The sequence below is a fragment of the Amphiura filiformis genome, unplaced genomic scaffold (genome assembly GCF_039555335.1).
Source record: "Amphiura filiformis unplaced genomic scaffold, Afil_fr2py scaffold_48, whole genome shotgun sequence".
Taxonomy (NCBI): Eukaryota; Metazoa; Echinodermata; class Ophiuroidea; order Amphilepidida; family Amphiuridae; genus Amphiura; species Amphiura filiformis.
The window spans coordinates 613,276-631,229 of record NW_027305512.1 but is presented as its reverse complement, the minus strand read 5'-3'; the positions used below and the strand labels follow the sequence as shown (position 1 = coordinate 631,229).

Here is a 17,954-nt window from a genome sequence, read left to right as displayed (position 1 = left end):
AGGCGGTTTATTCAAAATCTCTGATTTTGACAAAACTACAGTACAGCACCTAAAGTCTTGATTTTTGCAGAGAATCTTTGTTTACTAAAGTACATTACAATCGTGTAAAAACCTGAATTTAAAATTTTTTTGAGGGCGTTCTCCTCAGCAAATGTTATAATATGGCTTTAACACATTTGCTAGTCAGCGAAATTCGCTGAAACCGGGGCTCAAACACAATGCATATTTACATAGAATAGGTCGGTGAAGGAAACCTACATAAATAAATATTAGTGCCGTACTATTACGCTGACTTTCGTATTCGGCGAGGAGGAGGATTTCGACCTCCTGGTTTGTTTTAAAACAACAGAGAAGTAGACAAAAAACCGTTTCGCTTGTCCAAACACTCAAGTATCAGAAGGATGGTCCACAATAGCGTGATTCACGTACCGTAACATGAATAGGGATTAAAAAGCTGTCACGTAGAACCATGTGCTTCTATTGTCCAATTTGCCATCAAGATTTCATATGGAAACAGTTCAGACCCAGAACAGGATCATGTCAGAAATTAATACTTTGTTCTGGGTCTGATTATTCGGACTACATAAATATGTTTTCTATACTTCACTTGACCCAAATATATGATTTTTTATGGTGATAATCAAGTCGCACATCAATTTTAGAGGATTTTGATAGCAGTTCCATAAAAAAAAGCTGCTATCGCCATGAGACTAAGATCTAGAAACACCCCTAAATGCCGTTTTGGGGAATTTTGCTAGCAGAATCTTTTTGATGATAGCCAATCTTTGACAAGATGTAACTTTGTTACGGAAAATGCTACATGACTAAAATGTTTTCAGTTTTGGCTTTCTTTACTAAAGGGCTTTAATTTGATATGTAAAATGATGCAGTTTGATGGCAAATTTGAATTCACCTAGCATACCTACTTAGTCCGAATGATCAGACCCAGAACAAAATATTAATTTCTGACATGATCCTGTTCTGGGTCTGAACTGTTTGAGTGTTTCCATATGAAATCTTGATGGCAAATTGGACAATAGAAGCACATGGTTCTACGTGACAGCTTTTTAATCCCTATTCATGTTACGTGAATCACGTTCGAAAATTTCTAACTTTCGTAAGAACAACCAATAGCTTGTGATTCCACATTCTACAGGATTTTATGGGTAGACAACCTATACTGTACAGTTGTATCGCGCCCATCTTGTCCTCTTGAACCTAGAGGGTTGAGTGCAGATATCAGAACCGGGGATGATCCCCCTTTTCTTTTCGAATATAGCTCTGACACTTTAACGTGCACAGGGATGAATCCTCCTGAACTCTGGACCAACGGCTTATACGTGACTTCCGAATCACGGACGTCGCACATACACTACCTATATCTGCACGTGCTAAGCAGTGTATGGGGGCGAGAAGAAATTCTTCAATTAAATTCTGAAATTAAATTACTGAACTCAATTGAAGGATTCCCGACCATATAGGAACCTTTTGGGAGGGAAGAGAATTTTCACCCAGGCTAAGGCAAGCCCAAGGCTCGAACCCTCGTCGATCGTATCTCCCGGCTGGCAGCGCAACGCCTTAACCGCTTGGCCATCTCGCCCTTTCGTGATACGAAAGTTAGAACGTGGAAGGATTTGCTCTCATGTAACATACCTTGTTTGGTACATACACGGTTGGCATGCAGGTCCCAATATCATGCATATGAATAAAAACTTCTTCCTCAAGTTAATTATTGTCTCAAAAGCACTTGACTTTTGAGCAATGAAAATGCATGCCTTCTTAATATGTTACTTATAATTACAAAATCAGGCCTTGTGACACTCAGGAAATGATTTTTGTAACTTTGCTGGCAAAAACTGGCAAAAATTGTTTTTGCCAAGCTGTTAAAACCGTGGTTAAAACCGCGTTTTTTTCCACCTGCGGCAAAAACCTGTGAACCCTGCTCAATAATATCAACAACATAAAAATCAATTTTACTCGCATATATCTTCTACATTTGTACATTCATCCATGATAACGATATTCATCCCTTGTTTTTTTTTCATTCATTGCTGGCATTGAAAAGACTTTTTCCTTGGGACCCCAGAAGAACGATGTGACCATCCACCGCGATGTGGTAGTAAAGTCGGCGCTAGATCTTTTTCTGTTTATTGCAGATTTTGAAAGAATGCACTTTCGGCTTCAAAATGACACCTCAACCAGCTTCATCGGACATCTGGAAGTGAAATTATGTAGTTCAACAAAGGTCAAATTCCTAATTACTTTACATAGAAATCCATACTGTTTTTGATTGTATCTCAAAATGGAAAATCACGACTTTACGACCAGTTTGTGGTGGATTGGCACATACATTGTATCATCACATGACCTAGGGCAACAATTTTAGTCCTTTTTCACTGATTTTGCGATACATTTTTTTCATTATCGGCAACTCATTATCGGCAACTTAGATATATTGATATCTTTTTATATATTTATAGGTCAATGTAGATAGTTGAAAATGAACATAGTAATAATCCCATTATCACAGTTACAGTTAAAAGTGGTCATATTTTACACTTCAATTGAAGCTCACAGTCTTGTTTTTCTCCTCAAATCCAGAGCTCCTTGAGAATTTTGATCAATAACTTGATATTAAAATTGGATGAATTTGGAAGAAAAAAAAAACATTTTGTAAGCTAAAGCCACTTCAATGCAATCATGTGGGTTGTGCAGAGTTTCTTTACCCAACTTTGTGTTTGAAGTTTGATATATTTACACATTTTTTTCAATTCTCCCCTACAGGCGTCTAGGTGTGGACCTTGGCAAAGTAGAGGTGCATTTACAGGATAACAAAGGCAAGTGTTCTTTTCCATTTTAAAACTAATGAAGTAAAACTCACTTACTATCTTAGCCGCTTAAAGCCATAATGTACGATCTGATAATATGAAATTAGTTCATTTTTTGGCATTTTTGTTTATGTTTACACATATATATGTCCCAACTTATACCTCAGTGGAATCGGCCAAATTTGTTGTGTTTGTAGCTCAACAGAGCAGTTTTGATAAAGTATATTTGACATTATTATGTCTGCCATAGAACTCCATGTTTATGACCAAAATTATGGCTTTTAATGCATGGAGAGAGTCTCCTGTGAAAGGGTTTGAATTGAAGAATTATTGACAATATGGGCTGAAAGGTAAGCCAGGCATGAGAGTTCCTTGTTTGCGTGATTTTCCGCGTATTTAATGTACGGAATTGGTGTTTCAACAACTCTTCCTATACCTTTGTACAGGAGCCAACCGTTGTTAATCCGTGATGAATCCACACTTTTACTGTAGCGTACGCGAGAACAAGTTCAGTATTTTTCATGTAATGGCTAAACATTGCCGTTTTATTCTGTAGTTTTATTGCTGATATCAACAGAGAAATCATCGAAGTTTTTGTAAGGCTGAGTGGCAATGATTAACTGACATTCCTCGTAAAATAATCGTGAATTATACGATCTTAAGCCTCTTTTGGATACAAACTTTTTTTTTTTTTTTTGGTGACTTTTTTTTCAAATTTTTTTAAACAACCATGAATGATCCTAGCAATTGGCTATACATCCAGGGACTCTCCAAATGTGAGGTTGCAACCCAAATGTGCGATTTGGACCCTGAAAAGCGCAATTGCGGTTTTTGCCGGACCATAGCAATTATGTAACATTTTCAGTGTTCTTAACTTGTTACTTTACAATGTTATGCATTTTTTATGTCAAAAATTGCCTCTTTTGGGGTGCTAAATCTGCTAAAATCGACTGGGCTTCGAGGGGCGCTGCCCCTCAACATCCACGGGAGCCCCCTCGACCCCCATGGATATATTTTGAGAGTTTTTTTTATCAAAATCCCCTCTCATGCCTGGTAAGCACATGTTGACTGCTCAGTGCCAGAAATGGGTAAGTGCAATAGCTGCCATCTGTAGTTGCCATGCATAGATGAGTACGATGTGCTGTGGGTAAATTGCCAAATGTTCACAGAGCAGCTATTGTACTTTTTAAGTAAAATTCAAATTATTAAAATACCCATTTACACTACGCCACTGAATGCTATATCAATTGATATATCCGATGGACGGTCTATTAATTTGTCACCATTAGGTTTTTTCATTTAAATCTAAGAATCAAGTTGGTGTTTAATGTATTGGGTTCACAAGAATCAAAATTGTACATGTGATATATGGAAGCATACAATATGTTGGAAAATAACCTCCGACTGTCTGGGCTCGATAATTTGTCTAGTGATTCAGTGCAGGATTCAATCACACTGGATGTGAACCTTTGTAATATATTTTCATTTATGTGTAATTTGTTTTTAGAGACCAAAGTACAAGTAGGTGAATCTGTGCGAGGCAAGGATGTGTTTATCATTCAGACTGGGACAAAGTAAGTCTTAATTATATTTGCAGAGGTGCAATGCATGCCACTAGCGAACAATGACAATAATGCACACTGTATTGTCTGTAATAAATGCCCCATTTTTCCAAAAGGGGGGTGTTTATTAGAAGTGAATTTTCAGTGAAAAAACTTTCTTAATTTCTCGATGGTGCTCTTGTAGAAAGGAGGGATTTACGACTGTACTAACAGAATCGTGTGGAAAATGACATTTTCATGGTAAATATAACAAAAGTACACCTGTAAGTGCATCATCAAGCAAGAATCTGATGAAATTAGTGAAATTCTACCATAATTAGGCAATGAAATGGATTTAACAGTGAATGGATGTAACAGATGTTATTTAATCTAGTCCCATTCTATTTCCAGTAATGTTAAAGTTGTAACGAATGTTTGATGACGAAAAATCGATAATATATTTCTACCAGATATTATACGTAACATATTATCGATTTTACATCATCAAACATTTGTTAGAACTTAAACATTACTGGAAATAGAATGGGACTAGATTAAATAACGAGATATGTTACATCAAATATACATTGAATACTCAGAGTCTGCAGCGGCCCTAATAGTAGGGTAGTGTGGGTTAAATTGTGCAGAGAAGAAAGTGGTTCAGATAGTGCTACATTTAGAATGTTTTTAATTCAACCGAATGATCAGTGTTGGACGTTTTTTTTGTTTTTTAAAATTTTGATGGACTTCACCAAAAATATTTGAAATTTGTGCGAAAGTCGGTCTTTTTTATGATTGTTTTGCAAAATTGAGCATTTTCAACCATTTTTGGTGAAATTTCTCAAAGTTTGGTCAAAATTCAAAAATATAAAAAAAGTTTTTAAAAACTGATATTTGTTTTTACTCAAGAAATTTTTTTTTACATTGTCTGAAAACATTTGGGGGAAAAAAAAGAGGTTTGGGGGATTTTCTCCCAAACTGAGCATTTTTGCCCAAAATTTTTCCTCACAGATGGGTTCATCAAGTCTTTGCCATTCTAAATATGTATACTTTTCTATACTTTAAACCAACAAGATATATGTGAGTGGACGCGGCGAAACAGCCGTAAACTCGGCAAATTGTATTCTGAGTTAGTGTAAAATGTATGTGAAGGTCATATTCATAGGTGTATCAATTCGTTGCGACAAGTATTGTATCAAACGCTGTTTAAATCAATCAATAATACTACTGCTGAAGAGGATAATAAGCTTCTACCTATTTCTATAGAATAGTTCTTGTCTTTGTTTGCTTTGGCTAAATCAGAATCAGAATCATGAAGGATATCCCGCCTATTATATTCAGGCGCACCCCTTCAAGTTCGCTGTCACAGCTGTGTTGAAGGGTCCGTTGAGCGAAGCTTTATTTTTCCTTAAAATCTTTAGTCCATCGAGGTCTGTATAATGACGAATCCAATACAAATGGCGAAGAAAGCTCATTAAAAACACATCAAAATCCACAACAAAAACTAAATGCTCACAGGGTCTACTCTAATCTAAGCTCTACTATAAAGTGTAAGTTCGTGCAAAGTAAAAAAATGTACATGCAGAGAGTTCATCGAGGCATAATACTGAGTATCGATGACAGATGTGTTAGATAGCCCATGTAATACAGCTTTGTTAGTGAGAGCATATACGCAATATATAATGTAATGTAATCATGCAAAAGGTTTAACCATGCCATGTGTGAGTTCATGTAATAGGAGTTAAGATGCAATTATTCAAAAGCACAGATCTACACAGTATCATGGTTGATGCATATTAAGGTGCATATATTGTACAGCAATCTAAATAAACAATTATAAGAGCAATAGTAATAGTATGCGTCCATAAGGGCAGTTTTCCCAACTTGTTGGAAGAGCAAGAATCTTCTGAATTTTCTCATGAGAACAGTCCATAATGAACTGCACCAGCAGTTCGTCATCTGCAGTGACTTTTGCAACCTCTGTTTTATCACAATACTGAAGGAGGGCCCTTTCAAGTGAAGCACGATGGTAATTGCATTGAACTGCAAGAGCAGGGCACTTAACCAGAAAGTGTGTGATGTCTTCAGTTGATGTCTTACAGAGGATGCATGTAGGGTCATTATCATGCTGGTTGTACTTGGCGTGATTATATTGCAGAATATACGTGCCAGTGATCAGTCTTGCCTTAATTGCAGCTTTCTCCACTTCTCGACAATCAGGCGGCAATGTACTCCAGATATGATGTGGAGCTCCGATCTTACATGCTTTGATGTTGAGATGCTTTAAGCTGGTTTTCTCAGAATAATCATCGTGCCAATTTGTCTGCCAGTAGGTGTTAACAGCTGATGCTATTAGGCTCTTCCAGGCAGCTTTAGTGGGTGGGCTCATGAGTAGTTCATATGGAGATGGCAGGCCATACTTTATCAGGAGCTCCTTCACATTGATAAACCAGCTTTTGCTGTGGTTGTTCTTTACAGCAAACTGCCTTTGGGCAATTTGGTGTTCAATGCTGCTTGGCTGTCTTGCAATATTGCCAAAGAGAGTGAGTCTTGCAGTATCCAAATGAGCTTCGAGAGGCTTTGCCCCGATCAGAGCATAGATTGCAGTATTTGCTGGGGGTGGCTTGTTTGGAAGGAACTGGATTTGCCGAAGTAGTTTACGGTAAAATCGCTCAAGCTCGGCTATATTTGTTGCTGTAATATTAAGAACTTCGGCTCCATATAGCATCCTTGGTAGCACATAAATTGTAATGAGGTGGTGAGCAATACCAGGTGACATTCCATCTTTTCCATGAAGACCTGCTCCCATCATAGCATAGGATACTCTCCTTCCCATCTTCATCATGCCATCAATGCTTGGCTTGTTGGTACTAGTTCTTTCAATACCAAGATGTGTAGCATTTTGTACTGTTGGAATGGACTCTCCGTTGCTATTATAGCTAAAGTTATCCTTGGCTTGGTACTTGACTGTAGCACTTTTAGAAGGGTTGATGGTGTACCGATGCGAGCTGCTGTATTGATGCACTTGATTAAGAAGTATTTGGCCTTCAAGTGGGTCATTGGTAATAATTGCTATATCATCAGCGCATGTGGGTGCTGGAATCTGTGTAGTACCAATGGCACATCCAATCATTTGCGACTGGAGCTGGTCGAGAAGATTGTTGGTATAGATCTTATATCCTGGTGCGGAGGTAACACTTCCCTGTCTCACACCTTGTTTCACTGAAAAATCTGAAGAGAGGGTGCCTTTCCATTTCACAGATGATGTTGTATTGTGGTACATGGATTGAAAGGTTAACCATAACTTCCCTTTCACACCAACATGATAGAGTTCATTGAGGAGTATGTCATGGTCCACCACATCAAAGGCTTTTGATGCATCCAGAAGAGTAACATGAACTGGAGTCTTATTATCATGTGCTTCATTCAGGGCTTCTGATACAAGCAGAGCAGCATTAATAGATGAGGAAGACTGGGTAAATCCACGTTGCATAGGGTTTTGCTGTTTCTTCAGGGTAGGAGCAACTCGAAGCAGCCATGCTTTCTCAATCACTTTCATGATGATGGAGGTAACTGTGATTCCTCGATAGTTGGAGGTATTTGTTGGGTCCTTCCCTTTCTTCAGAACTGGAGTCAGGATCCCAGCCTTGACGAGGTCAGGTATGCAACCCGTCTTGAAGATGTAGTTTACTATGTTAGCAAGATATTCAGCAACCACTGGGCCTCTATGCTTTAGATGTTCTGCTGTCAACTCATGGGTATCAGCAGCCTTTCCACTGGAGAGTGAATTGATGATGTCATACATCTCTTTATACGTGATACACTCAATGTTGTCCTCGTCAACTGAGCAGATGTCATCAATCAGCACTCTGTAAAACATTGCATCGTTCTTATAGCTTTGTAGAAAACCAGGACTGTAAGTAGGATTGGCTAAGTTTTGGAAGTGTTCTCTGAAGGCTTCAGAGATCTGCTGAGGAGAGCTAAGCATCTTATCTTCAACAAGTAGTTCTTCAGTAACTTCTTGAGACTTTCCACGCTGTTGGTTGATAAGCTTGAAGAATAATTTTGAGTCATCAGATTTGGCAGCCGCAATTTTATTATACTGCTCAACCCGTTGGTTCCTGGTGTGGGATCTTATAGTTGAGCGAAGATTGGCTTTTGCAGACTTGCGCTTAATTGATGATATGTCATGTGGGTCACGTGAGGAGCCAGCTTGTTTCCACTCCCAGTGTGCCTTTTTGCATTCAGCAACGGCTTTGCTAATTTCAGGAGTCCAAGTTTTAAGCCCATCTTTAGATGCCTTTCCCTTCCGACTTCCTTTGGAATAGGGTTCAGAGGCTTTCTTCAGGGAATGAATAAGCTCTTGAATGCTAGAATGTAGGGCTTCCTCAGAGGTTATGTCACAGGTTGGTTTGATGATGTCATAAACTGCGTTTCTGTAATCATCTTTGTTGACTTTCTCCCACTTCACTTTAGCAGGACAGGTGGCCATCAGATTGCGATTTGTTGACTTGTGGGTATTGTTCAGTTTCAATGAGGCTACCACTGGAATATGGTCAGAAGTATTACTAGCCAAATCATCGTAGGAGATCACATCATATGAAGTAAGAAGCCTTTGGTCACAATCTCTCAACAGGATGTAGTCAATTTGACTGCAGTCAACTCCATTTACATGATGGAAGGTTGGATCACTCTTGATATCTGTGTTGATTTCATGTTTACTACAGAAGTTGATAAGGTGATTGTCACGGGATGTTGGAGACTCACGATTGAGGGAGGCATTTAGATCACCCATAATGACTAGACGGTGGGTCATGCCGTACTTCTGAATAATCTCAGAGACCTCATCGAGGGCTTCAATATAATCAGCTTCAATGCCACTGCCTCTGCATGGTAGATAACAGTTAATGATACATAATAAACCGTCGCACGTTTTAACTTCAATGCAGATGATCCGGAGTCCTCCGTCAGGTAGCTTCCTGATGCAGTGATTCAAGGTTTTCTTCCACATGATTGCCACACCAGAGAAAATGGAGAAATTGGGTTGTCATCATCAACCGATTTAATGTGGACATTGAAGCTAGGGTTCAGTGGTAGATAACAAAGCATTGTATTTTGTCTAGGTATGTATAATCAACAATGAACAATGAGAGGATATTTCTGAACCTCGTTGACTTGGGGATGATTTGAAATGACCGCCAATTATGACTGTTGGATATTTATTACCAGAAATGTAGAAAAAGAGACACATGTAGAACCGATAAAAAATACAATTTTGTCAAAGGAACAGAGTTTAACAAATCATAACCCCGCTTTTGGATATCGTTTGAAGTCAAATGATATACCATTTTAAAGCTTATGGTATATATTTTCTAAACACGAAATAAAACAAAATTGACCGGGGCCGATTTTTACGGCTGATTCAAGCAGCGCCCAGTCACATATGAGGTCCAAAAGTTTCCATAATTCCAGGGTTAAGGCCAGAGTAATGGAAGACACATTCGTCCACGACCGAATTTGAGATTTTTTGATATTTATCAACACTAAGATGTATTCTATCACTTGAAACTGATAAAATACAACTTGCTAATATTTATACGTATTTTTGCTTGATTTATTTCACTCTTTTTAACTCTAAAAAGTCACATGGCTCAAGACAGCTTAGTAAATTGGCAGGAAAAAGCGAAGTCAGAAATGCGCTGAATGCGAAATATTTTGATTTAAGCGATTCGCGTCTCGTGACCGGCGCAACTCTCTGCGCGTATGTCCAACGCAGTCGAGACGCATTCGGTATGTTGTTAACGCCAGCAAATGTGGTGTAAACAAAACAAAAATTTGCAGTCAAAATGCCACTTAGATTTTTTAATTATTTTTGGCGCACTGAAAGCAGACATTATAGATTCATTGGTGCAAAAAGATGCATATTAAGACCATGCACCAGATACAGCTTTTACAAGTGTGAAAGTCTTACCGTGTTAAAATTTAAGGACTTTTTTTGCATAATTTTGACATTTTTTTACTAAAACGTCGATTTCTCAGAGTTCACTTTTGACAATATTGCGCGATTTTTGTGACAAGATAACTCGAAAAATATGCAAGCAAATGGTAAACTTTTTGCACTATCCTTTAGAGTACATCAAAGTCTAGGGAAGGTTTTTTTCATTTTTTCAAAATATTTGTTTTAAACAAAAATATACACCATTATGTGCAATTTTTAGCTTAATAGAGAGACAAAATGGTTTTTTTCACATGTTTTTTTTCAATATTTCAAAAAAAGAGACGAATTTCAAAAAAATAAAAAAACCTTCCCTAAGTTCATGTCTCTTCTTCATGAAAAGCTAACTGAATTTTTTTTACTCTGAACGGATTTTTTTCTAAGTTGTCACAAAAAAATTGGGGTAAAAAAGTAATTTTTTGTGATTTTTTCAAAAACTTGATATTTTTGAACAAATCTGACGTCTCCATGGGATTCCTTGACTCATTTCCTTTCCAAAAATGTATAGTTTTATATACTTTGGACATACAACTCAGAAATAATGAACCTCAAAAAGGTCCATGTTCTCTCCCATTACTCTGCCCTTAAGATCACCCTTAATTAGTATGCATGGTGCCTGTTACTTTTTTTTCTTTGTTCCCTCTTTTCTCTCCTACTCAGAGATGTAAATAATGCTATCATGGAGTTGTTGATCATGTCATATGCTTGCAAAACATCATCAGCGAGGTCAATAGTTGGTGTTATTCCATACTTGCCATATTGCAAACAAAGTCAGATGAGGAAAAGAGGGTCTATTGTGGCTAAATTATTTGCAACTATGCTTTGCAAAGCAGGTAAGCCAATCTTTCTTCTCATCTTGTCTGGATTGACATAGGTATGCATCTCAGCAAACACAAAAGATTGTATAGAAAATGTTTGAATGTCAGCCTATATAAAGATTAAGATCTGCAGACACTACACGCTTCATCATGCGGAGAATTCACAACCAGACACTCAAGTCAGCAGCTGACAAGGCTTTCTCTACAGTGCTCCGAAACTCTGGAATGGTTTACTGTTTCAAAAATGCCATTTGAAATCTACACCCACTGTGTGGGAGATTATGATCATGTCTCCCCTAGGGGTTGTTTGAATTTCATTCTGTGCAAGATATCTTCCCTTCGTAGTACTTGTACCCTTGATGTTTTTCTCAACATAATTATTGACTTTATCTTGCACCTATTTTGCACACATACAGGTATAGACCATGTCATCACAATGGATCTACATCACAAAGAAATCCAAGGATTCTTTGATGTTCCTGTAGATAACCTTAGAGCATCACCATTTCTCCTCCAGTATATTCAAGAAAATGTAAGTAGGTGACATAACTCAATGTTTTTGCTTAAAAGCCCATGACCCGATCGACAGCTTCACCCCCCCATTGACCTCATTGTTGGTTTTGGTATCACATAATAGATCATATTTTTCTCATTACCGTCCTGAAAAGTGACATTCCAAATTGATGTAGTTCTGAAGAAATTATGAAAAAACTGTTGATTTGTGGTTGCCACGATAGCAAAATTTCACACACCCCTGGGAATTGTGGGTAGCGGCACAGCACAAAATTTCACACACCCCTGGGAATTGTGGGTAGCGGCAGAGCACAAATTTCACACACCCCTGGGAATTGTGGGTAGCGGCACAGCACAAAATTTCACACGCCCCTGGGAATTGTGGGTAGCGGCACAGCACAAAATTTCACACGCCCCTGGGAATTGTGGGTAGCGGCACAGCACAAAATTTCACACACCCCTGGGAATTGTGGGTAGCGGCACAGCACAAAATTTCACACACCCCTGGGAATTGTGGGTAGCGGCACAGCACAAAATTTCACACACCCCTGGGAATTGTGGGTAGCGGCAGAGCACAAATTTCACACACCCCTGGGAATTGTGGGGTAGCGGCACAGCACAAAATTTCACACGCCCCTGGGAATTGTGGGTAGTGCACAGCACAAAATTTCACACGCCCCTGGGAATTGTGGGTAGCGGCACAGCACAAAATTTCACACACCCCTGGGAATTGTGGGTAGCGGCACAGCACAAAATTTCACACACCCCTGGGAATTGTGGGTAGCGGCACAGCACAAAATTTCACACACCCCTGGGAATTGTGGGTAGGGTCACAGCACAAAATTTCACACACCCCTGGGAATTGGGGGTAGCGGCACAGCACAAAATTTCACACACCCCTGGGAATTGTGGGTAGTGGCACAGCACAAAATTTCACACACCCCTTGGAATTGTGGGTAGCGGCACAGCACAAAAAAAGCTTCCTAACAGCTTCAACTTCAAACTTGGTATTATATGGTGGACTGGACTAGCTTGCTTTCTGGTGTGTATTGAAGTTCAAAGTCATAGTCATACACAGTGTTTGATTTACCTGGATTTAGCATAGCAAAATGCTACTCACAATTTTGGAATTGCTACTCAAATCTGAAAGTGAGTAGCAGTTTTTGGTACACAAAAAATATACAAAAATCAATCACAGGCCACTGGATTTGTCTACAAACTTGCAAGGGAGAAAAAAGACGATAGATACAGTTATGGCCGGAATTCCCCTGAAAGTAGGAATGTTTTGGCAATGGTAAAAGGTGTACAAAATATGGTGAAAGTATTGTAAGTGATAGTAAGGCTGCACCTAGACATGTTGCTGATGCGTCAACTTGCAAAGTTACAACTATCTTAGTAGCGAAGAACAGGATGATCTGTCATGGCTTTCTTGATCCAGTTTACAGCCTTGGTGTGGTGATCTATCCACATCTATAATATATTCTACACAATGAGTTTTCTTAAGGGTACTTGGTCATCAATTTAATTGATGGACATTGTTTGAAATAAACTTGTATGACTCACATGGCATTAGCTAGGATTCTGGAAGAGTGCCGCCAATGGCCGAAATGAACATATGCAAACAATAGTTTTCAAGAGATGGCGCTATTACCAAACCCAGCAGTAAAGAAGCTTAAACAAAATGGCGCCCTTCCCCTTCGAAGTTTGTACTTGGCGAAAACGCATCATAAAGTGCCTTTTTATAGACATTTAGAAGCTCCTAACAGTGGGTTGTAACCTTTTTATAGACATTTAGAGGCTCCTAACAGTGGTGTGTAACCTTTTTATAGACATTTAGAGGCTCCTAACAAGGGTTGTAACATCGCAAAAGGCTTTTTTTTTTTTTTTTGGCTTTGCGGACGCCTTCAGCATTTTTAGGGCGTCCATTTTCGTGACAGGGTGTCCAAATAACAGCCGGATGCCTCTCTAGCTAAAGCCTTGATGACTCATATGATTCATACTAAATACCTTTTCAAATAATCAAAATCTGGATAGTGAAAGGGACCTACCATATTTCAATGACGTGTCAATAATATCTCAAGTCAGACAACACAATACACAAGAATGGTCTGAATAGCGTGTCCTGGTAGTAACATGCTTAGTAGCTCTTAGCGGCTCACAGAGATCTCTCAGGTGTGACAGGAACTTATAGATGAGATAGTTAACAAATCCCAGTACCCTAGTAAAAATTTGTCCGAAATACCGGCGTATCATGCGCAAGAAACTTAATTTTGCTTGCAAATGCTTGTATTCACATGCAAGTACTGTTTTTATGTTGCATGTTTCTTGCAAGTTTCTTTTCAAATCAAATGCAAGTACAGTCAAGTGATTAAAAGTTAATGAGTGTTTGTATAAATAGTTTTGCTCCACCCACAAAACAGTGTTGTTCCGCCCACTTTTTTGCAGTACATTGTAACTATTCTAAAAAGGTTTGGGTCAAAACATCTAAGTGAAGTTTTGCTCCACCCACAAAACAGTGTTGTTCCACCCACTTATTTGCAGTAACTATTCTAAAAGGTTTTGGCCAAAACTCTAAATTACATGTACTCACTAAGTGATAATTGCCTATCCTGATCAGATTCACAACTTGAGTAATCTCTAGCACATTGTTACAATAAATCAAAATGTTCTGCAGCCTTGTATGTCAAATAGGAAATGTTATTTGGCAATAGCCTTATATGGGGTGCTTGAGGATTTGTGGTCACGGCATGCACAACAGGATTTTCACCATTAAGTCAAAGCCTACACATTGTATCTCTTGTTATGCTATAGGACAGGGCTATGTGTGTACACACAGATTCAGATTGTTTAATTTTCACATAGATTCAAAACTTCACATACAAAAATATTTATATTAATTTTACAATGGTAGCATCTTACTATAAATAGTAAAATGTTGTGGATGTGTATATTTGTGAACGAACCAGCTCCGTCAGTTTTGATCCAAATGTCGCCAAATTCACATGGGAAATCGAGGAATAGGCGACAATGTGTTTAAAGTTTATTTGGTTGAAAACGGTCAAGTATTGGCCTCAAAATCAGTGAAAATGTGGTCCGTTGCTATCCTAGATAAACAAAAAATTTTGAATAAAAAAGCTATTAAACTGAGGTCAGAATTAAATAAATAACATAAAAACGGGAAATGACAAGCTAAGCAGCAAAATAAAAAAAAGCTAAAAGGGAAAAAAAAAGAAAGGACAGATTTAGAAAATAACGGGAACGGGATTGAATAAATAAAAAAAAAATTGAAACGGAAATTTGCAAGCTTTTTTTTTTAAATGGAACAAAATTGGCCCATGTAGAAGAAACTAAAAAGAAAGAAAGAAGCTAAAATAGAAACGTAGGCCTAAGGAGGGTCCGACCCGACTCGGATAAATAAAATTTACCTTTTCGGTAATTCTTCCTGTTTTAGTGAACGCTCCCATTTACTCATCTTGCGGGGACCCGCGTGAAGCCGGGTGTCCCGCTAGTATATATAAATAATACAATTGATGCACAAATCACCATAATAATATCAATGACAATGGTTACACTTGTTATTAGTTAGAATAACTGTTAGCAGTCTTATGCAAATAAAAGCCATTGACACTGCAGCTATAGGGAGAGGCAGTGACATAAAAATTACAGGATAAAATTGCTTTCATGCTCAACTATACAATGTACTTGATTCCAGATAACCACGGGCTATTAAACTATTCAATTGAGGGACAGGTGAATAATAATTCACTCCGTGGAAGCTCTTAATTCTCAGCAATTATCAATGTTACTGGAATCTGCTTTTTATAGACCAGATTATGCTGTTTGCTATTATACCACATGATTTTATTATCAAGCGCCCCCTATTGTATAAAGCTGTTTTCTCTGATAGTGCTACATGCAGTGTGTTGTATACTGATAGCAGGGTCAGAAGCTCCATTTTTGTTAAAAGGGCCACAGATTCTAACATCTTTTTAACACTGTGACATGATTCTGCAGAGACTCATACAAAAAGTGTGTGCGAGAAATTTTCTGAGCTTGCATTTGAAAGTTATGAGTTATTATAAGCAATTGGCATGCACTTGACAATTTTCAGCAAATGCTCTATAAATATGGACGGACTGATCGATGATGTCAAAACCTTGACAATGCTCTCATCATGCACTGCTCTGTTTCTGGAATAGTCATGAATTGTGCTTATAATTTTAAATGTGATGTGATCAAGCTAAATCAGGCATTTGTCGGCAATATTGATTTTGAGATATAAGCCATCAAATGTAATAACTCCTTTTGTTTTTCAAAACCTTCATTTGCTCATATCTCTGGAACTAAATGTCCAATTTTGATTTGGTTTTCAGCAAAATGTAGCTTATTTGATTAAGATCACTGATATAGGAAGATAAAATTGAATGTCACCAACTTAAGAATGATTTTGCTTTATCATATCACAAATGTGCCCCGAATAAAAAGCAGTCAATATACCAAATGATATAGATTCTTCTCATCTGATTGGTTAAAAGATTTCCTGAACTGACAAAGTTTGACAAAAACATGGCTGAAGGTGAAAACTTGTTACAACTGAAGCTAGGAGGTTTGGGGATTGTTGACTTTAATGACTTAGCCTAATTAACTTTGTTTGTATCAAACAAAATTATCAGCCAGCAAAACTTTTGTTTGACTATAGGAGTAGCCTACGTATAACACGTTGGAATAACAAGCTCAGTACAGTGCATGCTTCCCTGACTAGTAATTTTACACAATGTCCAGATAGAGTTGTGTATCTGAGGCAATTGGATAAGAAGAAGAGTTTTAACAAGCACTTTAATGGATCATTTGGAGCACTTTTAAGTTCCCTAGTCTGCATTGTCTCAAGATGCATGGCATGTGGAAATGAAACTCATGGATCAATTGCTTTGTCATCTGCAGTAGATTATGTGTGCTACAGTTTCAAGGTATTTTGGGACCCATTTTAGATATGTGCTAGATAGATCCCTGTAAATTGCTTGAAATGAAAAACATGGATCAAAAATACTCGTGTCATCTGCATTAAAATTTTCATGTTAGTAAACCGATTCAAATGCGCAAGTGTAGGCCTATGCTTGCATTTGCTGAAAATTGTCAAGTGCACCTTGCCAGAAACTGGCATGTCATGCAAGTTTCTTACATGTTACTCGCAGTGTGTTGGCATTTTCTTGCAAGCATTGTATTCTAATGCAAGTACATGTCGTAACAGTGTGTAGTCACTAAGCGGATACCTACTTCCCTGTCCAATATTCGAAAAGGAACATATGGATCACAGTCAAAGGCTTGCATGTGCTATCTTAAGTAGATAGCAATACTGGAATGATCATTATTTTGATGATGTCATTACAACACAACCCATACAGGTGTCACTGCTGGTCATCTCTTGCATCTGCACGATCATTCTTACAAAATAAATCACAACAATATCATATCGAAAGCAGGACTTTAGAGTTGCAGAATTTTCATGGAGTTGCAGATTTCAGCATAACCTTTTCTCCTAAATTTAGGTATTGCCGGTATCACAAAACTGAAGATATATCACAGGCTTGCTATAACTGGATATGGGACAAGAAGATATGTGCTAGATAGATCCCTGTAAATCACTTGACTTGAAACCCATGGATCAAATGCATATGTCATCTGCAGTAAAATTTCATGTTTGTAAACAGATTTAAATGTGCAAGTGTAGGCCTATGCTTGCATTTGCTGAAAATTGTCAAGTGCTCCTTGCCAGAAACTGGTATGTCATGCACGTTTCTTGCATGTTACTTGCAGTGTGCTGGCATTTGCTCGTAAGCATTGGTATTCTAATGCAAGTACATGTCGAATAGTGTCTATAGTCACTGAGCAGATACCTACTTCCCTGTCCAATATTCGAAATGGAACAAAGGGATCACAGTCAAAGGCTTGCATCTTCAGTAGATAGCAATACCGGAATGATCATTATTTTGGTGATGTCATAACCCATACAGGTGTCACTGCTGGTCATCTCTTGCATCTGCACGATCATTCTTACAAAATAAATCACAACAATATCATATCGAAAGCAGGATTTTAGAGTTGCAGAATTTTCACGGAGTTGCAGATTTCAGCATAACCTTTTCTCCTAAATTCAGGTATTACCAGTATCATAAAACTGAAGATATCACAGGCTTGCTATAACTGTTATTTGATCAAAATGTCACAGGTCACCATTGAGTCAATGGTCAATAACCTTTGT

At 38.1% G+C, this 17,954-nt stretch overlaps 1 protein-coding gene across 2 annotated transcripts in view; it reads left to right on the top strand.

Moving 5' to 3' along the window:
• LOC140144296 (phosphoribosyl pyrophosphate synthase-associated protein 2-like) overlaps positions 1-17,954 on the top strand; it is a 91,327-nt gene that overhangs the window by 27,364 nt on the left and 46,009 nt on the right. For both annotated transcript variants that reach the window (XM_072166118.1, XM_072166119.1), the window contains exons 2-5: positions 2,785-2,837; positions 4,336-4,402; positions 11,025-11,197; positions 11,599-11,714. In XM_072166118.1, coding sequence (XP_072022219.1) covers positions 2,785-2,837; positions 4,336-4,402; positions 11,025-11,197; positions 11,599-11,714 — 409 coding nt within the window. The remainder of the gene's footprint in view (positions 1-2,784; positions 2,838-4,335; positions 4,403-11,024; positions 11,198-11,598; positions 11,715-17,954) is intronic.